This window comes from Callorhinchus milii, unplaced genomic scaffold, assembly GCF_018977255.1.
Source record: "Callorhinchus milii isolate IMCB2004 unplaced genomic scaffold, IMCB_Cmil_1.0 Scaffold3, whole genome shotgun sequence".
Taxonomy (NCBI): domain Eukaryota; kingdom Metazoa; phylum Chordata; class Chondrichthyes; order Chimaeriformes; family Callorhinchidae; genus Callorhinchus; species Callorhinchus milii.
In genome coordinates this window covers 2,670,034-2,696,834 of record NW_024704744.1, presented here as the reverse complement: position 1 = coordinate 2,696,834, position 26,801 = coordinate 2,670,034, and the positions used below count along the sequence as shown (strand labels likewise).

The window sequence follows — 26,801 nt, the reverse complement described above, 5'->3', positions numbered from 1 at the left end:
CCCTGCTCTCCACCCTTTGTGATCCCAACCCCCTGCTCGGGTCCAATTCACCGACTGTCCAGTGCCTTGGGACGTCCTTCCGATGTGAAAGGCGCTATACAAATGCAATTTGTTGTTGTTGTTGTGGATGGACTCTGCTCAATAAAAGTTAAGAATCGTTGAGGAGATCAAATGTTTTTGATCATAAAGAGCAATCTGAGTTTCTTGGGAGCAACTTAAACAAGAGTTGCATCTGAGACAATAAGAGATATAGATTCCCATAGCACTGTTGGAGCAATGTTAAGTTGCTTGTGCTGATCTTCAAATCCTTTCCTTGTCTCATTCCTCCCAACCCATACAAACTCTTCCAGCCCTATTGTGTTGGTCATTACCCACTCTGTTCCCATTTTGATCTATTGATTATTCCTCATTCGAAACCTTTGGTTCAACCTCATTCAACCTATCCACTCCCTCCGCTCAGTAGGCTCCAGCCTGCTCCATATTCTCACTGCCCTACCATCGGCGATCGGGCTTTCAGCCCCCACTCTTGAAAACTCCATCCCACCACCCCTTTGCCTTGCTCCCTCCCTTGCCTCCTTCAGGCATGAGTTAAGACCTTCATTTTCAACTGTGCCTTCAGCTGCCCTCCTACTTCTCTGCCCTCCCTCACCCAGCCCCTACCCTGCCCCCCGACCCCCCAGTCTTCAAAATGCTCTGAAAGTATCCCTGTCTTGACCACACTTGTTGGCCAACATCTCAATCCTCCCACCTTTCTCTCTGCTCATCCCTTCCTTGATATCAGTTAAAAAACTGATAGCGCCTTGGGATGACCTCCCGCCGTGAAATGTGCTATACAAACGTAATCCTGTTGTTATCTTGTTAAAAGCATGTGGTGATGATCATTCTTTGTGAATGGTGTTATATAAGGGTAAGCTATTGTTATTGAGCAAAGAATGAAGAGCAAGGAGATGAGGAACAAAAGGTGGCAGCTCCCGATAAGAACTAAAATAAACATAGATTAGAATGGAACAAATTTTTCGATTGAATACCACAAAGAGGTTCCACTTTTTAGACAAAATCGATCGTTCACTTTATTCGTGTTTGGTGGACATTGATGCGTACAAAAATGCATGGTCACTAAACTCTACAGTAAAACCTGTGAAAAGCTTTCAGACATCTTCCTGACGTGAAGCATGTTATGTCAAATGTAACGATCATTAATTTTATTACTATCAAGATTTCAAGAAAAAAAAAGCTGAATTTCTGTTCGGAAATAAGATCTTGGGATACAGCGTATCATTTGGGACATGACCTGTGCATACTATGGCCAGGATGGTGGAAGGTGAACTGGATGGACCTTGGTCTTCTTTCACCTAACAAATTCTTATGTTATTATGTTCTAAGATTCGATGACTCGGTGTGCGCAAGGAGAATGCGTAATGTGAAGGAAGTTGATTAATGTAGAATGGAATTATTAACAAATACATGGATTGGCTTGGATGATGATAGGAAGAGCTAATTGACATGGAGAAGGAATAGAGTGGGAGAGACAACAGAGCCCTAGGGAACCATGAGTTTATGGGGAAAGAGTCAGAAGATGAATCATCAACTGTTGTATGTATAAATGAGTTGCAAACACTCAAGATAGTTACGAACATAACTGTAGTGGAAGAGTATAAGATGATAACTTGTTCAGCAGGGCATGTTACCAGGTTACGTTGAAGGCTTTGGGAGAGTCTAAGCCAATGATAAATCCTGGAGTTAAGCTTCTTTATCCTTTGAGATTAGACAGAAAGACAGTTTGCATTTTTGTAGCACCTTAATACGTCCAATTGCCAAGGAGTCCTGTAACTTAGTGGTTGGAGCATTCACCTTAAAGTGAGAGGACTTGGGTTTGATTCCTGAGCAGGGTGAAACCTTAGGCAAGGTACCTTACTCCAGACCCCTCTGTTTACCTAGCAGTAAGTAGGAATCCGGTTGTTATTCGATTAGCAGATCGCTTTCCAGGTAATAGCCCGCTGGGATGATACCCTGCGTGGGGGTGCTATATAATTTAAACTTGTTGTTGGTGCAATACTCCCTTAAAAAAAATTGGGTCACTCAATCCACGACTGTTTGTGGGACACTGTTGTCGACCATTGGCTGCCCCATTTTGTCCTCAAAATATAGTCAATTCTCTTTACAGTATATTCTGTGAAGCACTTTGAGACATCTCAAAGGCATGATAAGGCGCTCCATAAAATGCAAGGAACTGCAAGGGTATACCAGTCACTAGCGTTAGGTAATAATTCCAGTGCGCATCAATGTCCCACAAAACAGTCGTGGATTGAGTGACCAAATTATTATAATAATTTTATTTTTTTGAAGCGATTATTACCCCCGGAAAAGTGATTCTGCCAATCAACTAATAACCGTGTTCCTATTTACTGTTAGGTAAGCAGAGGTATGTGGAGTAAGGAAACTTGCCTTAGGTTTCTCCTTGTTTGGGAATTAAACCTGGGTCCTCTCACTTGCGAGGCAAGGCGTCTAACGCTAAGCTACAAGACTTCATTAATTGAGGTTTATCATAAAACATGGTACGTAGATTTCATGTGTTTATTTTCTTGAATTCAAGCTTTGCTTTTGAGAAAATTAAGTATATGGTAATCAATTTTTGGTTAGGTAGGTGTCTGATACATCCAGAAACCTATTACTGTGTATAAGAGTATCCAAACCAAACTCAGAATTCCATGCATGATACGTTCATATGCAAACTCCCTTGTTTGGAATGAAATGCTATTTTTTTCTCTGGAGGGAAGCACCATGCTTACCTAATTACAGAGAGTATTAGGCACATTTTGACAAGATCAAGGGTTGGGTATTGGGGTAACTGCTGGAGTTTAACCAACTGGAATCACATAACTTGCCATTGAAAGTTGGGTAAGCTTGTCTAGCTAGATCCACCCTACCTTTTAGGGCTTTGGATTGCAGGGTTAACAAGAGCTGAGTGGGTAAAATATCTGCTATGCTCTTCCAAATCCTGCCAATGAGCCAGACTGGAAGGTCTTCACTTCAACTGAACTCCGTACCTCCATCACACCAGTTCTAGCTCTCTATCACTGAACAGATTGATTTCAAACCTCCGCTCGACCGCTCCGGTTTCCTGTTTGTCCCTCAGGTGTCCTACGTTCCACCATCAGTCGCCGTGCTTTCAGCCACTGTGCCCCGAAACTCTAGAACAATCTTCTTCTATTCCTCGAACTTTCCCCCTCCTTCCCCATTTTCAGATTGCACCTGAAAACCTACCGATTCGACCGTGCCGATGGTCACCTCCCACTCTCTCAGCTCGTTGTCGTGCTCTGCCGCTGTCAAGCGCTCTGGGACGCTAACCTTCGTGAGGGATGCTATATAAATGCAAGTTGTTTTTGTTGTTGTCTGTTACCAGCAGTGCCCTGGTGTATTCCAAACCTGCCTGGCTCAGGAACTAGACTATCGAGATCTCTGGAAGTTAATTATCATATGATGATAAATAAGTTTAGGAATCAATGAGCAATTCTTTAAGACGTATCTTCCCTTTAATTGTGCGCTAATCATTTTGCACAAGGCATGCTTGACGTGCTTGAGATTAAAATGAGATTAGAATGACTCCTAAATTTCTCCAGGTGTTTATTTACAATGAAATTATCAATGATGCTGTTGCAACACAGAGGAAGAACGCATTGAGAATGATGCTGTCCGGGTTCTGAAAACAGAGCCCAGATCTTTTGATGTTGCTCATTTACTGATGGTCTTGGGAACAGATGAGTCGAGTATGTTATTTTAATCGGTTACTTTAATTTTGCTCTCCATCTATACAGTCATTTCCGCTGTATTTTACTATTTAAGTAAAAGGTTAGCATGTTCTACAAAGCGCTTTGAGACATTACAATACAATGCAATTTACACTTAAACAGTAGTGCGCCTTTTGTGCTGGGAGGACATCTCAAAGTACTTGACAATGCTGGTTGGGTACCTGAGTATGAGCCAAGGTGAGGGGGAATGGAGGGAAACCCTTGCCCATTAACCTATATCATCACCATTTTCATGATACAGTTAATATTGGTCATTCAACTCTGCAGGAACTGTCTGAATGGTCCTCACCTTCAAAGCCCTCCACGGCCTTGCTCCTGCCTACCTCTGTGACCTCCTAACCCCCTACCAACCTGTCTGCTCCCTCCGCTCAGCAGGCTCTGGCCTGCTTCATATCCCCCACCTCTCTGCCTCCACCCTCTGGAACTCCATTCCACTGTCCCTCCACCTTGCCCCCTCTCTTGCCTCCTTCAAGACCCGTCTCAAGACTCTGCTCTTTGACCATGACTCTGGTCGCCCTCCTACACCTCACCTCCCTTCCCTCCACCCCTCCTGATGCCAAGCACCAGCTCAGGTGTGGATCCTGATTGTCCAGTGCCTTAGTACGTCCTCCTGACGTGAAAGGCGCTATAAAAATGTAATTTGTTGTTGTTGACGCACATGTCCTACTGAATTTGCCTCTAAGAAAAAATCAGTGCATTTGACAGTGCTGAACTTTGAGACGTTTCAGTTTCGTGTGTTAAGATGCTATAAGTTTCTCACATAATAATAATAATATTATAATAATAATACTTGCATTTGACATAATGCTTAAGCACGAAAATGAGATGTCTGTTGAGAAACGCTTCACAGAATGTATTATAAAGTAAATTGACTGTATTTTATGGATGTAATCTTGCAGCCAATTGTGGCTGCTAGGTTTTGTGTGGCTACGCGACAAACAGTGATGGATTATGTGACCAACTTATTTATTTATTTATTTTGGAGGGATTATTACCCCTAGACAGTGATCCGCCAATCGACTAACAACTGGGTTCCTAGTTACTGCTAGGTAAACAGAAGTGTGTGGAGTAAGGAAACTTGCCTAAAGTTTTGACCCGCCCAGGAATCGAAGCTGGGTTCTCTCGCTTGTGAAGCACTTTCTCTTTCTGTGTTGTTGAGTTAACTTCAAGTATCGTACAATACCATACAAATTTACAATTTATGCCGTGCCTTTCACAAAGAGAGGACATCGCCAAACACTTTACAATGCTGGCTGGGCATCCAAGCTGGGGTTAATGAGGGGAAAGATAATCGAAGGCACAATAACAACAAATTACGTTTAAATTGCGCCTTTCACATTGGGAGGACGCACCAAAGTACTGGACAGCCAGGGATTTGGACTTGAGGTGGGGGTTAGGATCAGGAGGGGTGGAGGGCAGGGAAGGTGGCAGTAGAAGGATGACCGAAGGCATGGTCAAATAAATAGGTCTTGAGACGTATCATGTATCATGGCCACAAATCAGACATTGTCATGTGTTCTCCTAGTTACACTGAAGAGTTGATTAAAGCATTCCCCTCGCTGTTGAGATTAGGGTTACCATTACTTTTTTTATACAAGAAACACCTTCTCCCAAGAGAATAATCTCCCGACATTGAGTTTCAATCTTAACCCTCGGTTGGGTTAAACCTCACACAAATAGATTGACAAACAGGTCCATTCTCTCTGCTTTCTTTGGTTCATAGAATTCTTATCATACATATCACAGCACAAAAGGATATGGTGCACATGGTGCACACAGTATCTGTGCTGGTGCTCGCTGCCCCTCTGGAGCTCTCCACTCTATAATAATAATAATAATCCTTGCATTTGATATAGCGCTTTTCACGTCGGGAGGACGTCCCAAAGCGCTTCACAGAACACACTGTAAAGTGAATTGACTGTATATTTGTGGGCGAACGCGGCAGCCAATTGCGCACAGCAATGTACCACAAACAGTCGTAGATTGAAAATGACCAATTTATTATTGTTTTTGGTTTTGGAGGGATTATTATTAGGCTCTGTGTGGAGTAAGGAAACTTGCCCAAGGTTTCGCCCTCTGCCTGGAATTGAACTCAGGTCTCTCACTTGCAAAGCGAGTGCTCTAACCACTGAGCTACAGGACTCCACTCTAATCCGATTCCCCTGCTCTTTCCACCTTCACATAATTTTACCTGAATTATTTATCCAGTTCCCTTTAAATGCTGTAACAGATGACTATTTGTGCTGAACGATTTGATGATCCCACATACGCCAACCGTAAAATACAAAGTCACTGCACTTTAAATATATATATATCTTCCTGACATGAAAGGCATTGTACCAAATATGCGGATTATTATATTTTGTGGAAAATATATCTTCAAATCTTCCCCTTTTATTTTCTGGTGATAGGCTTTATTTCAATGTCCTTTTGCTACTGAATCACACAGCAGTCACTGGGGGCAGAGAATCTTCCCACTCAGCTCCTGTTAACCCTGCAAGCCACAACCCTATCAGATAGGGCGTTAACCCTGTTAACCCTGCAACAACAACAACAAGAACAACAAGATTCCATTTATAGAGCGCCTTTCACGTCGGGAGGACGTCCCAAGGCGCTGTACAGTTGGGTCAGGACCCGAGCAGGGGGGAAATGGTCAGGGTGAGGGGAGGGAAGGGAGGGAGCGAGGAGGGGTAGAGAGTCAAGAGGGGAGCTGAAGGCACGGTCGAAGAGAAAGGTCTTGAGACCGGCCTTGAAGGAGGAAATGGAGGAAGCAGGGCAAAGGCACTGGGGGATAGAGTTCCAGAGCCTTGGGGCTGAGAGGCTGAAGGCCCGGCCACCGATGGTAGGGCGGTTGGGGCGGGGGATGTGGAGCAGACCGGAGCCAGAAGAATGGAGGGTACGGGCAGGTAGGTAGGGGGATAGTAGGTCGGAGAGGTAGGAGGGAGCAAAGCCACAGCCCTAACAGATAGGGTGGTCCTAGCTGGACAAGTAGCGGGAAAACCTGCCAGGGTAGTGCTCTCAATGGGAAGGTAAGCGGGTTTGGCTGGTTGGACTCCAGCAATACCTCAACGCACACTCTGCGGTCCCCAAGCCTTGGCTCTTGCTAACCTGCGCCTAATATTTTCCTGAATTAGGTCAGCAGGATGCAGCCCTCCAGGGAGAGAGAGCGCATTCGATCCCAACAATCTGTCTCTGGAATTTCCACGTGTAGGTGGGATGCGTGGAATTCTCAGCTTGGTTTGGATACTCGAAAGCACGGTGATGGGTTTCTGAATCTTCTGCGTCATCAGACACCCGGCTCACCAAAAGAAAGCAAATACTGAATCACAGGGCAACAAAAATCTTTTTTCGCATTCTGTCCAACCGAAACAACCTTCGGGATTTTGAAAGAAATGTCCTTGAAATGTTGATGACTATCGCGTACTTGTGAACTTTTTATTGTCCGTGCATCTTTTGGTGCAAAATAAACTTTGCAAGATGCTGCACTGTGTTGAATTAACTCATCAATTGATTTCAGAGCCGAACAGCCAAACAGTTACTACACTTTATAGAAACCCTGCAAAGCGCTTTGAGTCATATTTTGATGTTATCCACATAATCAGTACTTCCCGTCTCAATTATTTCAATACCACCACCATTCATAAAATCCAATCAATTCAAAACTCTGCTGCCCATATCCTCACTCACACAAAACTCTGTATCTCCTTCACCCCGGTCCTTGCCAGCCTCCCCCCGCTCCCTAATGCATAACACAACAATTTCAAGATCCTCACCCTTATGTACAAATCACTTCATGCCCTGGCATCTCTCTACCTCTCCACTCCAATCCTCTCTCCGCCCCCTTCACTCAACTGGTTGCAATCTCCTGCACATCCCTCATCCCCTCCACTCCACCATCTGCCCTCATGCTTTTACACCCCTAAACACTAGAATTCTCAGCCTCAACCCCTCTTCCTTGCTCTCTCCTTGCCCATCTTCAGATCACACCTGAAGACCTTTCTCCTTGATCATGTCTTAGGTCACCATGCTTCTCTCTCTGGCTCAGCATCCGGCTCCACCACTGTTGAGTGCTCCGAAATACTGCCCAGTGTGAAAGGTGCTACATAAGTGAAAGTTGCTTTTGCCGTCGTTGTTGTTGTTGTTACTGTATTGTACCAAAATGGAAGGATTGTTTTAAGAACACAAATCCACTGTAAACCATATTCATTTCCTCAATAACAATCCTTGCATTTCATACAGTCCTTGTAACATCAAAACGTCTCAAGGACATTGCTGCCTTATAATGCTGTGACTGTATTTATGTGTAAAAGCAGCAGCAAATTTGTACACAGCAATATTCCATGAACAGCCATGAATTGTTGGCAAGGACACTGGGAATAACTCCTTCCTGCTTTTGAATAGTGTCACGGGATTTTTAACTACAGGCAGATAAGATCTCGGTGTAATATACCATAAAACCGCCAGCACCTCCAACAATACAGCACTCATCCAGCAATGCATTGGAACGTCAGCCTCGACCATGTGTTCTCAAAATCTTGATTTGGGGCTTGAACCCACAACATGCTAACTTAAAGGCATGAGTGCTAGTGACCAAGCCGGGTTGGCAGAAGCGGAGGAATGCATATGTAGGCATAATTCGACAGCGGTCTGCGTCTAGTCTGAATTAATTAAGGAAGTGGGTCACAGCGAGAATGGTTCATGTAGGTTTTGATTCAGTTCAGGCCCAGATAAAGAAATTACCTCCCAAAGCGAGCAGGAAGCCTGCACATCGCTGGATCAGTTTAATTTGAAGCAGTAATTCCGGGATTGGCGTCTCGAATTCCGACTTAAATTGACTTTGCCACAGGACATCTGGACAGTGTTACATCAAGAACTCAGCGGACATCAGGAACAACATTCTGGTGGTGAGGGTGGGGTGGGGGATAGAGATATCGTTCACAAAACATTGCCGGTGTCCTGGTCAACAATCACCCCCCAGATAAATTTGATCGCTCACTTCATGGCTGTTTACGGGACATTGCTGTTTAAAAATTGACGGCCGCAATAGCCCACAGAATTAGTCCCTGAACTTCACAGTAAATCCTGTGAAGCGCTTCGAGACTTACAGACATTCAGCCACTACCCTCCTGAAGCTTTGGAACTCTCTCCCTCAAGCTCTCCATCTTGACCCCCTCCGTCCCCTCTTTTAGATCACGACTGAAGACCTTCCTCTTTGACTGTGCTTACAGTCACCTCCTCCCTGGCTCAGTGTCAGGCTCCATCACTGTTGCGTTGCGTGAAGGGCGCTATATAAATGCAAGTTGTTGTTTTGTACTCCTGACCTACAAGGCGCTATTTCAAACGCAACAATTATTATTATTATTATATTATTATTACTTTGCAATTTTTAAATCTTTTCAGTAAAATCTTTCCACCGTCCTCCATACGATTCTGATACATGAAGAAACTATTTCCACTGGCGGGCGGGTCGGTAACCCGAGGACACCGATTTATAATAGTCGTTAAAAGAAATAGAGGGGAGGTGAGGTGAAAGCCTTAACAGGTCTTATTTAAATCCATCTTTAAAAATCATAAGAATTTGGACGCTCGATCCACGACTGATGGTAGGATATTTGCTGTGCGCAATTGGCTGCCAAGGTTCGCCCACAAAATACACAGTCAATTCGCTTTACAATATATTCTGTGAAGAGCTTTGAGATGTTCCAACGATGTGATAAGACACTCCAGAAAATGCAAGAATTATGATTATCTTTATTATCTTCATTTCTCCTCCCCGCGACAATCTATTTCCCTTTCATTGCCCCTCCTCCACCCACCATCCTCCCCCACCCCCAAACACTCATACAAATCTGGTAAACAATGTCTTTAACACATAACAATGAAGTGAGTAATGAGAGACTGAGCGGTGTATCTCCCACGAATTAACTCTCAGCCACAACCCTGGGGTTTGACCGATTCCTGTCAATTCACTTTACCGTATATCCTGTGAAGCGCTTTGCGGTGTCTCAAATATGTGATTAGGTGCTATATCAAATGCAAGGATTATTCTTCTTATTCTTATTATTTTATTTTAATGCAAACAAACACCCATTTTGGTTCTTAATTTTTGCTTTCCAATGGATCGCAAACTTTCTTCCTCAAACTTTTTTTTTGCTTTTATCGTGCACCAGTAGCGACATCTACCAACAGAAACAGAATAAGAGTGAAAGTGAGGGAGGGAGAGAGAAAGAAGCGTTCAAAAAAAGCAGATCGGTGAGGAATTTAATGTCATTTAAAAAAATTAAATTAAACCACAAAAAAAATCTTGTTTGATAATTATTCCCTTGGTTTAAGATATCTTACCCCTTATCTTTCAAAGACAGAGAGAGAGAAAACACCCAGAAAGCAAGCCAATAATTAATATTATTTGTTTAAAGAAAATTAAACAAAAACATTTAATCTTGTTTGATAATCGATCTCATGGTTTAAGCGATGTTTTTTCTGTCTTTCAAAGAGAGAGAGAAAGCCCAGAAAGCAGAACAATGAGGAATTTTATTTATTTAAAAAAATGAAATTAAACAACAACATTATTTAATCTCGTTTGATAATCAATTTCATGCTTTAGAGCGATTTTTTGCTCCCCTGTCTTTCAGAGAGAACATCCAAAAAAGCAGAACAATGAGGAATTTTATTTCAAGTTAAAAATTGGATTAAATGAACCAACAAAAAAATAAAATCCAGGTAATCTTGTTTGGTAATCGATTGCTTGGTTTTTTTGTTCTTCCAGATCCCAATATCTGCTCCATTGCATTACGGCTGTAATCCAATTTCCCTTTCCCCACTCTCTCCGGCACTCTTCCCAAGAGAATCACAGATGTGGAAAGTTGTTTGAAAGACATTGGTTGCAGTATGTATCTCTGTGCCTCCTCACACCGGTCTTCAAATTCCTTCATGCCCCGGCACCTCCTTACCTCTCCGACCTGCTTACTCCCCAACCCACTATCCGCTGCCTCCGCTCGACTGGCTCCGGCCTCCTGATTGTCCCTCGTGCCCTCCGCACCACCATCAGTAGATCATGCATCAGTCATTATGCCCCCAATCTCTAGAACACTCACTCTCTAAACCTGCGCCTTGCCCCCTCCTTGGAGCCTGAAGACCTTCCCCTTTGACCATGCCTACAATCACCTCCCCCTCCTCCCGGCTTAGCGTCATGCTCTGCCACTGTCAAGCGCTCTGAGAGGCTACCCTGCATTGGGGGGGGTGCTATATACATCCAAGTTGTTGTTGTTTGTAGGTTCAATCCATATGTCAGGACTTTCAACTCACAGTCCAGCCTCAATGTACCCTTTCCCACACCAGGCTCCATGACCCAATCATCCCCATGCAACCCTATCATCCCCATCCTTGCCTGGCTCCACTGGCTTCCCATCACTCAGAGGATACAGTTTAAGATCCTCACCTTCAAAATCCTCCACGGCCTTGCTCCTCCCAACCTCTGTGACCTCCTAACCCCCTACCAACCTATCCGCTCCCTCCGCTCAGCTGGTTCCAGCCTGCTTTACGTCCCCCACCAGCTTGCCACACTATTGGTGAGCGGGCCTTCAGCCTCTCTGCCCCCACCCTCTGGAACTCCATCCCACAGTCCCTCCGTCTCACCCCCACCCTTGCCTCCTTCAAGATCCATCTCAAGACCCTCTCCTACCATGCCTTCGGTCACCCTCCTAACCTTACACTCCCCGCCCTCCACCCCTCCTGATCCCAAACACCAGCTTGGGTGTGAATCCTTGACGGCACAGCACCTTGGGACAGCCTCCTGACATGAAAGACGCTATACAAATGTAATTTGTTGTTGTTGTTGATGCTCAGTGCGGTGTTAGCGGTGCTAACCCGAGGGCACTGATTTAAAATAGTTGTTAAAGTGGGATTGATAGCTCTTTTCAAAGAGCCGGCACAGACATGATGGGCCGAATGGCCTCTTTCTGTGCTGTATAATTCTATAATTCTATAATCCCGCCTTGCCCCTCCCTCAAATTCCTGGGCAGGGCAAAACCTTAGGCAAGTATCCTTACTTCACCTGGTAGTAAGTAAGACCCTGGTTGTAGTTGATTGTCGGATTGCTTTTCCGGGAGTAATAATCCCTTAAAAAACATTGTCACTCAGTTCGTGACTGTTAGTGGGACTATTAGCTGCCGCATTTGACCCACAAAATACGCAGTCAGTTCATTTCACAGTATCTTCTGAAACTTCTGAGCTTTGAAACGTCTCGAAGACGTGATATGGCGCTATGTCAAATGCAAGGATGATTGTAAATGCAAGGATTAAATCAGAGGTCTTTTTCTTCTTTTCCGCTCCTTCCTCGAGAATGAACCATAGAATTATTGCCCGTCTCCCAGCTTTATTCTTAATACAATAACTGCTGTCTGTTTGTCACAGACCTACATTGTATTTACAGTGACGCATTGAGGCCACTTTTATACATAAGGTCAATAAGCTTCGCAGCAATGCAATCATCTTTTTTTCTGTTTTTCTCTGTTTTGTAAAGTTATCACAATAATAACGGGACATCAGTTAAAATATCAATCCCAATAATAAAAAAAATTCTCTCCCAAGGTAAGGATTGTGAGAAAGCTGGGACAGGAAATGTCCATTAGAACTGTGTCGTGAAAGCCTTCCACGTTCCGTCTTGTGAAGGGTTTCATATCCACACCCTAATTGGTGTGAAGAATGCTCTCTCCCACTATTCCTGATCCCTCAAAAGCAATGAAGCAAATACTTTATACAATATCCTTACAAAAACAATGTGCATCCCTGTAGAGTTCCAGGAGCGTAGTAGTTAGCGTGCTCGCCTCGCAAGCGAGAGGACCCGGGTTCGATTCCTGGGCAGGGGAAAATCTTAGGAAGATTTTCTTACTCCACACACATCTGTTTAGCTCTCAGTAACTAGGAATTCAGTTGTTAGTTGATTAGCAGATCGTTTTATGGAGGAAATAGTCCCTTAAAAAAATACAAAAATTTGGTCATTCATTCCACGACTGTTTGTGGGACACTGCTGTCTGCAATTGGGCTGCCGCGTTTCAACCACAACATGCAGTCAATTCCTTTTACAGTACATTCTGCAAAGCTCTTTGAGACATCTCAACGACATGATAAGGCGCTAAATCAAATGAAAGGATTATTGTTATCCCGGTTCGGTTGGCTCTGAGTCAGAAGGTTTGTGACTTCAAGTCCAATGTTGAGGCTTTGAGCTTAGGATCTCGGCTGTGGCTCCAATGCAGTACCAGGTGATAGGAACTCTCATTGTCAGCGATGTAATCCTTTGGATGAGACGTTCTTGTCTGTATCTGTTCAGGTGGTTGTTAGATGATCTTGTAGCACTATTTGATACGAGAATGGAGTTTCTCCCATTCCTCTGATCTTTCCCCTATTGTGTCCGTGCTGATGATAGTTCCCAGTGACACTACATTATTGGAGGAGATGTAAAGCAGAAGTCCCATTAGCCTGTTTGTGTGGACATTAAATATCCCCTGTGCTCTGTTTGGAAAGAGGAGGGAGTTTCTTCCGGTGTCCGGGCAAACAATCCTCCAGATAAATTGTGCGTTCACATCATGGCTGTTTATGGGATCTTACGGAGCATATAATAGTTGCCTCAGCTGTTCACCTATTTTGACTGGTAATAATCTACAACGTGTTTTTTTGACATGAAAAAAATGATAAGAATCCAAGTTTTCGGGAGTGGAAGCAAAAAGGAGGGGAAATGGGATTGAAGCACTAGAGGTATAGATCTGCCACTAATAATAATCCTTACATTTGATATAGTGCCTTATCACGTCTTCGAGATGTCTCAAAGTGCTTCACAGAATATACTGTAATGTGAATTGACTGTATATTTTGTGGGCAAAATGCGGCAGCCAATTGCTCACAGCAGTGTTCCACAAACAGTCGTGGATTGAGTGACCAAATTATTAGCTGTCAGAGTGAGCTTGATGAAGGGCCCTCTCTCCTCTCTCATGATGTCAATGAGTGTTTCTTCTCAATGCAAACATTGTGGGGGGTGGCGCGAGTGTTGTGGGGCAGTGAATGTCCAGTGAGCAGGAACGATATATTGGCTCTGGAGGGAGTACAGCACAGATTCACCAGAATGATACCAGGGCTTAAAGGGTCAAATTATGAGGACAGGTTGCATAAACTTGGTCTGTGAGGAGTGACCTGATTGAGGTGTTTAAAATAATGTAGAGATTCAATAAGGTAGATACAGAGAAACTATTTCCTCTGGTGGAGGAATCCAGAACAAGGGGGCATCCTCTTAAAATTAGAGCCAGGGCATTCAGGAGTCAAATTAGGAGGCAATCTGGAACTCTCTCCCTCAAAAGGCTGTGGATGCTGGATCCATTCACCTTTTCAGTGGATAGATATTTGTTAGGTCGGGGTAACAAGGGATAGGGGCAAGGGTGGGTATTTGGAGTTGAGGTGGAACAGGCTCGAGAGGCTGAAAGGCCTCCTCCTGTTCCTATGTTCCTAAGCAGGAGGTAAGGATGAGCTGAGCAGAGGATCACGTCAGCTGGTTCTTGGCCGGTTCTATCACAGCCTCATAGGCGGGAGGTGGCGTCTGGGATGACAGACAGGTGAGTTGGTGACCCTCAGACCATTGCTGCTCCTGGTGGCCCAGGCTGCAGTTGAGGGTCGAGCAGGTGTCCGTGCGGAGGAGGGAGGTTGGTTGGTCTCCAGCGAGGTCCTCGGGCAAGGGATCAGCCAGGAAGGGGTGGAAGGTAGACGCCCGGAAGGTGGACTTCCTGTTGTAGTAGTCTGACTGGTCCTGGGAGCCTTGGCACTGGAGAGAGAGGGTCCGAGACAGAGGGAGAGCATCACAGTCTCTGTCATTGCTGTTGCTCCTGTAACACTCTGTGCGGCTCAGCATCAGACTGCGGGAGGAAGGTCTGGCTCGACGGGGCACGACCTGGGTGATGGAAATGGAGGCACTGGCTTTCTTTCTGCGTGACACCACCATCAGCAGTGTCAGGACAAAGCCCCCGAGGGCTAAACCGATCACCACCGACACAAAGAAGGATGTCACTACTCCAGCTGTGAGAGAAACAAACATACAACAAAATGTGAGATAATAATAATAATCATAATAATAGTAAACCTTGTATTTGATATAACCCCTTATCACGTCTTTGAGACATCTCAAAGCGCCTCACAGAATACACTCTAAAGTGAGTTGGGTATATATTTTGTGGATGAACGCAACAGCTAATTACGCACAACAGTTTCCCACAAACTGTCGTGGATTGAGTGATAAAATAATACCAGGAGAAACTCCCTTCTCTTAGTACCATCTTTATTGTCCACCTGAATAGGCAGACAGTTCAACATCACAAATCCGTCAATGCAACACACCTTCAGCACTGCACTGGATTATCTCCTTAGACGATGTGATGCCAGGGATTTGAACCCACAACCTTCTGACTCAGAGATGAGAGTGCTACCACTGCACTAGGCTGACACACGGCTTCTCCCGGTGTCCTGGCCAAAAGTCCCCCCAAATATAATTGGTCACTTGCTTCATAGCTGTTTATGGGTTATTGCTGTGCACAGAATGGCTGCCCATAAAATACACAGTCAATCCACTTTACAGTAAATCCTGTGAAGCAGTTTGAGATGTCCCATTGACGTGATAAAGCTCTATATCAAATGCAATGATTATTAAGATTAGACAAACAGTAGGGAAATGGGATTAGAGTAGAAAGCTCCAGTACGGGAGCAAGCACCAGCACGGTCATCACAAGAACACAAGATGTGCCTGGATGAAGAAGGCCCTTCAGCCCATCTGATCTCATCCCTCTAGAACACCCACCCTACTGTACCCCCACCACAGCATCAAACTGCTTTTTTAATGAGGTCCAGGGTCCTAGTCTCAACAACCCTTCCAGGTAACCCTGTTCCAGTCATTAATTATCCTCTCAGTGAAGAAAACATTTCCTGGTGTCTGTCCTGAATGATGAGGGATAGAACAAGGGAATGGGATGAGAGTAGAGAGCTCCAGTAGGGGTGTGAGCCTCAGCACAAACACGATGTAAAGCAAGGCCTCCCTCTTTGCTGTAAATATGCCATGATTCCGTGATAGTCTTGTGAGTGACATAGGCTGAGTATTAGATAGTGTCAACCCAAGGTTTCTCTTTTTGCAGTAACACTGGTGCAAATTCCGCAAAGAGAGAGGGGGATGGTAGCAGGAAACTGGACAGAAACCTTTCCCTCTTCCTGTGCACACAGATGTGCGGAAATTCCAGAGCTTGTCAGGAATCTGTGATTGATCCATTGTCAATGCGGAGGCGACAGACTGACTGTCCATGTGAATGTGAATTCCTATTGACCAGCGGGGAAGTGACCCGAAATAGAGCAGTGGGGAGGGAGTATTTCTACCCCACATCTGTGCCATGACAACAAAAGCAACAACAACTTGGATTTATATAGCACCCTCCACGCTGGATGGCATCTCAGAGCGCTTTACAGTAACGGATCCCGGGACCGAGCCGGGTGAGGGGTGGGGGGGAAAGGTGACCAAAGGCGCGGTCGAAAAGAAAGGTCTTCAGCAGAGACCTGAAAATGGGAAGGGAGGAAACGAGACGAAGGGAGTGAGGAAGGGAGTTCCAGAGACTTGGGGCGTAGTGGCTGAAGGCACGGCCGCCGAGGGTGGAGCGGAGGACTCGGGGAACGAGGAGGAGGCCAGACCCGGAAGAACGAAGGCAACGGGTACTGTTTTGAGGAGAGAGGTGTATTTTGTAGGCAAATGCGGCAGACACTTTGCTCACAGCAATGTCCCACAAAGAGCCGTGAAGTGAATGATTGATTTTATTTGGGGGGGGGTTGTTGACCAGGAAACCGGGAGAGAAAAATTCCCTTCAGTGCCATGTGAACCTGAACAGGCAAAGACGGGATCTCAGTTTAGCTACAGCCTCAACTTGTGATTTTCTGTTGGGTCATTCCATGTCCTAATAACGCCTGTTTTTCTAGTCAGCCGTGTGTCTGGCACATGTGAAAACCCATTTCCAGGCATATGAGTATCCAAATCAAACTGAGAATTCCATACAAACCACCCAAACACGTGGAAATCCCAGAGAGAGATTGTTGGAATGGAACGCGCTCCCTCTCCCTGGAGGGACACATCCTGTTTACCTAATTCCAGAGAGTATTGTGGAGTCCTGTAGCTCAGTGGTTAGGGCTCTCGCCTCGCAAGCGAAATATCTGGGTTCGATTCCCGGCAGGGTGAAACCTTGGGTAAGTTTCCTTACTCCACACGCCTGATAATAATCCCTCAAGAAAAAAACCAATAATAATTTGGTCACTTCAATCCACGACTGTTTGCGGGGACGCTTCTGTGCGCAATTGGCTGCCGCGTTTCGCACACAAATATACAGACAATTCACTTTACAGTATATTCTGTGAAGCGCTTTGAGACGTTTCAACGATGTGATAAGGCGTTATATCAAATGCAAGGATTATTATTATTAGGCGCAGGTTGGCAAGAGCCAAGGCTTGAGGACTCCAGAGTGTGTGTTGGGGTAAATGCTGGAGTCTAACCAGCTAAAACCACATAACTTGCCATTGAGAGCACTGTGTGACAAGCTTTCCTGCTACTTGTCCAGCTAGGACCACCCTACCCATTAGGTCTTTGGCTTACAGGGTTAACAGGAGCTGAGTGGGAGGATTTTCTGCCCCCAGTGACTGGTCTGCCCTTCCAGGTCCTGCCGATGGACCAAGCTGGACTGTGCTGTCATCAGCAGCGCTCTGGAATACTGCGGACTCGCTTGGCTCAGGAACCGAACTAGAGAACGTCAGAGGGTGGGCTCAATTATGACATTCCGTTGCAAAATGTGTCACCTTGGAGCCAGTTCAGCTCAAAGGAGACCCTGCTTACTGCCCCCCTCCCACCCCCCCACCACCGCAGGAGGATAGTCAATAAATCTTTGTGTGTGTCGTGTGCGCGCGGCGTGTGCTAGTGTCTGTGTGTATCCATGGATATGTGCGTGTTAGTGAGTGTTTGTGGGTGTGTGTGTTAGTGAGACGTCTCAAAGCGCTTTGCAGAATATACTGTAAAGTGTAGTGACTTTGGAATTTTGTGTAATTTATTTAGATGTAAGATAAACCTCTCCCTATTTTATCGATGGTCCTAAATCAATGGCCTCTGAGTTCCAAATCACCAACCGGCAGAAACCACTGCTCTCTGTTTGCCTTCTCAAAAGCCCTTCAAATGACAAGGACATTTATTATCACAAAAGCACAAGACGGTACCCTTGAGCTGAGTACAAGGCAAGATTGCTTGAGACACATCGTGAATTGGTTAACCTTGCTTTGACAAACTGCTCTTTCAAGTGAGTGCGGTCACAAGGTATCGTTTTGTTGTTGGTTCCATTGAGGACTCTTTCCTATCGTATAAATCAAAGGCACGTTTACTCTTGCACCCTTTGCGTCTTTCCTCCTACATTACAATAACGCACGGTGTTGGCCTTCAACTCAAGCTCTCTGCATTGTTCACAGTGAATGGTGCCACAAACAGTAAGACAACTACTATGCTCCGACCATCCCCATCCTCCTTTCCAAAGCCGGGGAGACGTGAATGCTTGTGTTAAGCTCAACATTATGACTTGGGCCAAGTTCTTAGCTAATCATAGACGTATGCTGAAACATATAGACGCAGTTTATAACAATACTAATCCTTGAGTGTGTCGAAATGTCTCAAAGCGCTTCAAGGGATTTTACAGTGCATTTTGTTGGTGAACGTGGCAGCCTATTTGTGCATAGTAATGAAACGCAAATGGTCGTTAGTGACTGGTTTTAGCTGGGGGATTGTTAGCCTCACTCTTTAGAGAAGACTCATCATCATACTACTAATAAACATAATCCTTGCATTTGATGTAGCGCTTTATCATTTCATTGAGACGTCTCAAGGCACTTCTCAGAATATATTGTAAAGTGGATTGACTGTATTTTGTGAGAGAAACACGGCAGCCAATTGTGCACAGCAGTGTTCCACAAACAGTCGTGGATTTATTGACCAAATTTGTTTTGAGGGATTATTACCCCTGGAAGGATCCGCCAATTGACTAACAACCGGGTTCCTACTTACTGCTGGGTAAACCGAGGGGAGTAAGGAAACTTGCCTAAGGTTTCGCCCCATCCAGGAATCAAACCTGGATCCTCTGTTTGTGAATTGAGAGCACTAACCACTCCACGGAGCTCAGCCTTGAGAGAAGACGACTCTGCGGGGACCTCATTGAGTTGTGTAACATTTCAAATGGGATGAAAAAGTAGGACAGATGTTTAGAGTTGTAAATGGCAATTTCATGACAGAAACCAGGATAGTGTGATGAGGGGACAGTAGGGTGGGTGTTCTGGAGGGAGGAGATCAGAAGGGCCTTCTTCATCCAGACCGATCTTATGATCTTGTGATGAGATCGGGAGGAAACTTTCTTCTCTTTTTAATTAATTCATTGGGGATCATTAAGGTTATTTCTTCACTTATGCATTCAAGAGGAACCTAGATATAGACGAAGGGAGAAGGGAATAGAAGAGTATGCGAGAGGGCAAGGAGTGGATGGTAGCCTGTGTGAAGTATACACACAGGCACGGACTGGTTGGACTGAATGACCTGCTTCAGTGCTGTACAGTCTATGTAAATCTATATAGGTCCACTTGAACAGTAAGACGGGACCTTGGTTTAATATCTTATCTGAAGAACAGCTTCTCCAACAATGTAGCATTGGAGTGTCAGCCGAGGCAGTGAGCTCAAAGTCCTGATGTTGGGATTTGATCCCATAACCTTCTGACTCAGAGATGAGGGAGCTACCAACTGAGCCAGGCTGACACCTGAGTAGTCTATGGATACTGTGTGTATAGCCCGGTTATACAGTGGTAGCACTCTCGCCTCTGAGTCAGAAGGTTGTGGGTTCAAGTCCCCACGTTGTGATTTGGGATGACATAGTCTAAGCTGGTGGGCGAGTGCTGCATTGTCAGAGATTCTGTCCTTCAGATGAGATGTTAAACTGAGGTCCCGTCTGCCTGTTCAAGTGGACGTTAAAGATCCCGTGGCACTCTTCGAAAAGAGAAGAGAGTTTCTCTCTCCTGGATTCATGGCCAACAATCCCTGTGTGTAATTGTGCTGCCGTGTCTCACCCACAAAATACACAGTCACTGCACTTCACAGTAAATCCTGTGAAGCGCTTTGAGACGTCTCATAGTCTGCCCCCATCACTAAATTAATTTTCTGGACTAGAAGAAGCTAAATGTCAGCCCCTCTCAACCCTGGATTGAGTACAATTAGAGCCACAAATAAAAAGACATAAAGACTAGAATTAAATTGGTCACCTTCGGGCCATAACAAAATGACAGCCCCACTCCCAGCACTCAGAGATTCAGCCCTGTGTGAATAACCTTATATAAATGAATGTTATTCTTGTGGATGAGTGGGGCAAACCTCTTAAACCAGGAGAGGGTTGCCACCTGCTGATTAAACACTGCACTTCAATAGGATTTATTTTAGTCAGTCGGGTCTCCAACACATACAGGAACCCATCTCCATGTTAAAGAGAATCCAAACCACATTTGTACGCCACCTACACATATAACGCAACAGGCACTCTCTCTCCCGGGAATTTAACCAACTAAATCCACACAGCTTGCTGTTGTCTGGCAAGTTTTCCCCTGTTTGCTGTTGTTGTTGCTTGTCCAGCTAGGACCACGCTACCTTTGAGGGCTTTGGCTTGCAGGGTTAACAGGAGTTGACTAATAATACATTATTAAATAGTAATAATTATTATTATTGATATAGCGCCTGTAACATCCAAATGACACAGAGTACAACACAGGCAATTGTTGTCAATAATAATAATAATTATTAATAATAATGAATAGTAGTAATAATAACACGCCTAATAATACTCCCTCCAAAAACAAAAACAATAATAAATTGGTCATTTTCCATCCACGACTGTTTGTGAGACACTGCTGTGTGCAATTGGCTGTCGCGTTTCGCCCACAAATATACAGTCAATTCACTTTACGGCATATTCTGTGAAGCGCTTTGAACGTTGAGAAGACATGAAAAGTGCTATATCAAATGCAAAGATTATTATTATTATTATTATGACTCCCTAGGGTGGGCTCCATTTCAATAATCTATTACAGAATTTCACTCTTTGTTCCTGTCATTCTCTGATCAGTTTGTAATTTTGTTTGAACTTTTCCTCCCTCCCTCATTAATCTAAAGTCATCCCATCTTCAGTAAACTTTCTTCCTGCTCTATGCCCCCCACCGTGTGGGCCAATTTGCGCCCATCAATGTCCCACAAACAGCCATGAAGTGAGTGACCAATTTTATGTGGGAGATTGTCGGTCAGGACACCTGGAGAGAGAATCTCCCTTCTCTTTTCCTATTAGTGCCAATGGGATCTTTAACAACCAAGGAGGACAGGACCTCAATTTAACATCTCATCCGAAGGACGACACCTCCGACAATGCAACACCCCCCACCCCCAGCCCTGCACTGGAGAGTCAGCCTGGACGGCGAGCGAAAATATAAGCTATTTTTGGAGCCACTTTATGCAGAGATTGATAATTCTTCTCTCGTCGCCTGCGACATTCATACAATTGTTTTAAAAAGTAAACTAAGAGAGAGGTAACACTCCGTTCCCTTTCCTCCCCACCTCCCAAACAAAATCCTTAAAATAGACCATTGCGATCTCGCCAAACACTTATTGTGGGGCACTAACCCATTAACTCCTTCATTAAAAGGAAGGGCTGGACCCTGTTTGAACCTACAAGATTGTGTGACCAAAAAGGGGATGTGGTGAAGTGTTTTCTTTCCACTCTATCAGAATTAGTGATCCGCAAATACAAATAGCCTCTATCTCACCTCTCGCAATGCATGTTCCAAAATTAAACCTTGCTTCTATTTCTGAAACAAAACCATTTCAACCTCGCTGACCCGGTCACTCCCTTCACTCAGACAACAAAGTGCTTCCCCAACACCGTACTGAAGTGACAGCATAAACTACTGGATTATGGACGACAACTCCCAATGTGGGTCATGAACTCACAACCTTCTGACTCAGGGACAAGAATGCTACCAACGAGCAACGCTGACACGTCCTTGCTTTCTCTATATCGATTTGTTATTATCCTCCCCACTCCTTCCCTCCCACATTCTCTCTCTTTTTCTCTCTCCCTTTACCCTTCTCTTTCCATCGCTCTCTCTCTCTCTCTCTCTCCCTCTCTCCCATTCTCTTATCTCTCTCAATTCTCTCTCAACCTTTCTACTATTTTGTCTTTTCTCTCTCCCCTTTACTCTCTCTCTGTCCCGGTGTCCTGGCCAACAATCCCCCAAATAAAATTGGTCAGTCACTTCACGGCTGTGTGCAAATTGGCTGCTGTGTTTACAACAACAACAACAAGATTCCATTTATAAAGCGCCTTTCACGTCGGGAGGACGTCCCAAGGCGCTGCACAGTTGGGTCATGACCCGAGCAGGGGGACAATGGTCAGGGTGAGGGGAGGGAAGGGAGGGAGCGAGGAGGGGGAAGAGAGTCGAGAGGGGAGCTGAAGACTCGGTCAAAGAGAAAGGTTTTGAGACCGGCCTTGAAGGAGGAGAGGGAGGAAGCGGCGAAAGCACTGGGGGATAGAGTTCCAGAGCCTGGGGGCTGAGAGGCTGAAGGCCCGACCACCGATGGTAGGGCGGTTGGGGCGGGGGACGTGGAGCAGACCGGAGCCAGAGGAACGGAGGGTACGGGCAGGTAGGTAGGGGATAGTAGGTCGGAGAGGTAGGAGGGAGCGAGGCCGTGAATGGCCTTGTAGGTGAGGATGAGGATCTTGAAATCAATCCTCTGGGGGATGGGGAGCCAGTGGAGGCGAGCGAGGGTGGGAGTGATGTGGTCCCGAAGCCTGGTGCGGGACAGTGCACGAGCTGCACGTTTAACCACGAAATAGCCACTACAGGAAGTCTGGTGAAGGGCTTTCAGATATGTTTATGATGTGACAAGACTCAGTAGCAAATTTAGATTATTATTTCTCTTTTTCTTGCCTCTCCTCCCACACTCTCTTTCTCTCTCTTTCCAATCTCTCGATCTCTCTTTTCTCCTCCCTCTCTCCACCTCCCACCCTCTCTTTTTCTTCCCCCTTTCTCTTCCCCCCCCCCATCTCTCCCTCCCTTTCGCCACCTTCTCCCACTCTCTCCTGTTTTCTCTTTATCCATCTCTTACTTTCCAGTTCCCTCTCTCCATCTCTCATTCCCTTTCACTCCCTCTTTTTCTTCTGTGTCTATCACAAGATTGGTCTGGATGAAGAAGGCCCTTCGGCCCATCTGATCTCCTCCCTCCAGAAAACCATCTCCCATCCCCCCATCACACCATCAAGCTGCGTATTAAATGAGTCCCAGTCTCCTGACCTCAACTACCTTCCCTGGTAACCCTGTTCCAGTCGATAGGTACCTCTGGGTAAAGAAATACTTCCTGGTGTCTGTCCTGAAATTGCCCTTTACACCTCTAAATCTGCATCCTCTTGATGCAAGTATTAATCAGTCTTTCTCTTTTCAATCCTATTTAACATTTGTACACCTCTATGAGGTCCTCCCTGAGGACTGAACACTCCTCTTTTCTCCACCTCTGTCTCCTCTCTCTTTTTCTCTCTCCTTTGTCTTTCCTTTTCTCTGTTATTTTCTCTCCCTCCCTTTTTCTCTCTCCCCTTATCTCCGCTGTTCTCCCTTTCATGTGTGCTTGATCCTGAGGCTGATTACAGAAGCCTGTTCAGTTTTTACCGGCCATGTAGCCCACAAGTGACGTTAGTGACATTTCCTCCATGATGTGTTACATTCAGAGAGAGGCCAAAGCATACAGCTGTGCCAGCTCGACCTATATCAGTAATGGGCGTGCCGCTGTAGGATTTTTGGGATATAGAAGTCTGCAGACTAAAATTATTATTATTATTCTGAGATTTTATCCCACGTGAAGGACACCATACACATATAAGTTGTTGTTGCTGCTGCTATTGTTGTTTAAGCAACGGAATATGGGAATCGATCCAGACCTCTGTGAACGTCTCTCGTCCAGTTCCTCAGCCAGGCAGGTCCACGGTAACCCAGGGCATTCATTGCTGATGACAGCACAGCCCGGCCTGGCTCATCGGCAGGACCTGGAAGGGCAGACCGGTCACTGGGGACAGGAAATCCTCCCACTCAGCTCCTGTTAACCCTGCAAACCAAAGCCCTAATGGGTAGGGTGGTCCTAAATGAACAAGTAACGGGAAAGCTTACCAGACAGCAACTGTTATTAATGTTACGTTCGACAATAAAGTCATTGAAATAGAGTTTATATTCCAAATAAAACATGTTTGCACGATACCATCTTGAACACCATTTGATCATCCCTCTTCTAATCTTTACCCAGTTCTCATTGAAGCATTCTTATGGTTTCAACCTGTGCTGGTGCTCGCTCCCCCACTGGAGCTCTCTGCTCTAATCCCATTACCAACTTTTCCCCAATGTGCCAACACCACATTCCCTCCACAAGGCAAAGTTTGTCCCAAACTCGACAGCCCATTCTCCTTGCTGACACCAGGCTCCTCAAGCCTGTCACCCCTGCCCTCTCCAGGCTCCACTGACTCGCTTTCCCCCAGTGGATTAACACTAACTTTCTTGTTCACTTTCAAACGACTCCATGGGCTGACTGACCCCACCCTACGCCTGTGATCTACTGTGGCCCTAATCAACCACCCACATCTTCCTCTCTGATGACTCAGTCCTGTTCCATGTCCCCCACCCACTCTACCACACCATCAACAGGCGAGCTTTCAGCCACTTTGTTCTCTGGAGCTCTCTCCCTAAATAATAGTAATCATGATCCTTGCATTTGATACAGCGCCTCACCACGTCGTTGAGAGATCTCAAAGCTTCACAGAATATACTGTAAAGTGTAGTGACTGTGTATTTTGTGGGCGAAACATGGCAGCACAGCAGTATCCGACAAACAGTCGTGCATTGAGTGACCAATTTTTTTTCTTTTGTAGGGTTTATTACCCACAGAAAGCATCCGCCATTCGACTAAACACTGGGTGCCTACTTACAGGTCAGTAAACAGAGGCATGTGGAGTAAGGACAATTGACAAAGGTTTCACCCTGACTGAGAATCAAACCTGCGTCCTCTCGCTTGGGAGGTGAGGGCACTAACCACTGAGCTACAGGACTCCACACTTAAAAGTGAGAGGCAGAGGAGGAAAGACTGAAAGCGAGAGAGACGAAGAGAGGGACAGAGAATGGCAGAAAGACTGAGAAGTGAGCCTAGAAAGACACGGACGGAGACAAAGAAAAAGAGTCAGAGATGAAAACAGAGTTAGAGAAACAGACAGAGAGAGAGACAAATAACAACAACAACAAAATTACATTTGTAAAGCGCCTTTCACATCAGGAGGACGCCCCCAAGGCGCTGAACAGTCAGGGATCAGGACCTGAGCGTGTGGGGGTGGTGGGGGGGGGCAGTGTTGAGATGAGGAACGGACGAGAGGGTGGGAGGGCGGCTGAAGGCACGGTCAAAAAGGAGAGTCTTGAGTCGTGCCTTAAAGGAGGCAAGAGAGGGAGCGAGGTGATGGGATCGTGGGATTGGAGTTCCAAAGAGAGGGGGCAGAGAGCCTGAAAGCCCGGCCGCCGATGGTAGGGTGGGTCGGGCTGGAGACCTTGAGCGGGCCAGAGCCCGCTGAGCGCAGAGAATGGACAGGTTGTTAGGGGGTCAGCCGGTCAGAGACGTCGGAGGGGTCAAGGCCGCGGAGGGCCTTGAAATTGAGGTAACAAAGCGAGTGAGAGAGAAAATGTGAATAATTGCGGAATTGAAACGGAGTGAGAGACAGAGATTGAGAAACAGGGGCTGAGATAAACAGAAAGATGGAATCTGTGAGCGACAGAGAGAGAGAGACTTCAAGAGTATGACAGAGTGAATGAGAGATTATGAGGCTCAGGGCGAGAGGAGAGAGAGAAGAGGATAGTGAGTGTGAGAAATGAAGATAAAGAAGGGGAGTGAAAAGTGAGAGTGGGGCTTAGAAAAAGAGAAATCGAGACAACACAAATACACAGTCAGTCCGCTTTACCGTATATTCTGTGAAGCGCTTTGAGACGTCTCAATAACGTGATAAGGCGAGGATTATTGTGACTGTATATCATCACGTGATGGTGTGAGAGTGAGAGAGCGACGAGGGGAGGAATGGATGGAGAGAAAGAAAGAAGCAAAGAAAGAAAGAAGCAGAAAGAAAGAAAGAAAGAAAGAAATAGAAAGAAAGAACGCGGGAGTAGAGGAAAGAGAGGGAGTGAAGATGAGAGAGGAAAAGGGAGCGAGAGAATAAGAGGCACACGGTTAAATGGGTAACGTTAAGCGGCAAACAGATAAAAACGGTAAACGGATAAGGATATTTACCAATGAAATTGTTCTGAAGAGGGTATTGTACTTTCGTGAAATTTGAAGCCATGGTGCTTTGGAGCAGGGAAGCTTCTAGAAGGAACGCGGAGCTCGATACACGTCTGGGCAGGAGGAGGAGCGCGGAGACTCTGAGAAACGGCTGTGGAGAAATGTCTGCCAACCCCCACCCCCCCCACCACCTCTCGTGCCCCCCCCCCACCGCTACTCTACGCCTGTTTGTTCACAGAAAAGGAAATGTCCTTTATCACACTTCCTCCTTTTGTCTTTAAATTAGTAACTACTCCACTATCAGACGAGCGCACAACCCCACAGGCACAAACACCCATTTCCTTCTCATTCCAGTTCCTCACATTGAAATCGGTTGCATTATGTGTGTGTGAGTGTAAGTGTGTGCGTGAGTGAGTGTATGCGAGTCTAAGTGCGTGAGTGTAAGGGTATGTGTGTGAGTGTGTGTGAGTGTAACTGTGTGAGCGTGTGAGTGTACGTGTGTGTGTGAGTGTAAGTGTGTGTGTGTGTGTGTGAGTGCGTGTAAGTGCACGTGTGTAAGTGTATGTGTGAGTGTAAGT

At 45.6% G+C, this 26,801-nt stretch overlaps 1 protein-coding gene across 1 annotated transcript; it reads right to left on the bottom strand.

Annotated features, from left to right (window-relative positions):
* Nucleotides 1-14,266: 14,266 nt before the first annotated feature.
* Nucleotides 14,267-26,407, bottom strand: myct1a (myc target 1a). The gene is made up of 2 exons (XM_007906342.2): nucleotides 26,233-26,407; nucleotides 14,267-14,867 (listed from the first exon to the last, which is right to left on the bottom strand). The coding sequence occupies exons 1-2, from the start codon at nucleotides 26,282-26,284 to the stop codon at nucleotides 14,338-14,340; spliced, it is 582 nt and encodes a 193-aa protein (XP_007904533.1). The 5' UTR covers nucleotides 26,285-26,407; the 3' UTR covers nucleotides 14,267-14,337.
* Between the last annotated feature and the right edge of the window lie 394 nt (nucleotides 26,408-26,801).

What these genes read in the sequence shown, in the direction of transcription:
- myct1a (XM_007906342.2), bottom strand. Translation starts at nt 26,284, where the DNA reads ATGGCTTCAAATTTCACGAAAGTACAATACCCTCTTCAGAACAATTTC. An exon ending in TCTTCAGAACAATTTCATTG is followed by an intron (nt 14,868 to 26,232) that starts GTAAATATCCTT and finishes TTTCTCTCACAG; the next exon opens with CTGGAGTAGTGACATCCTTC.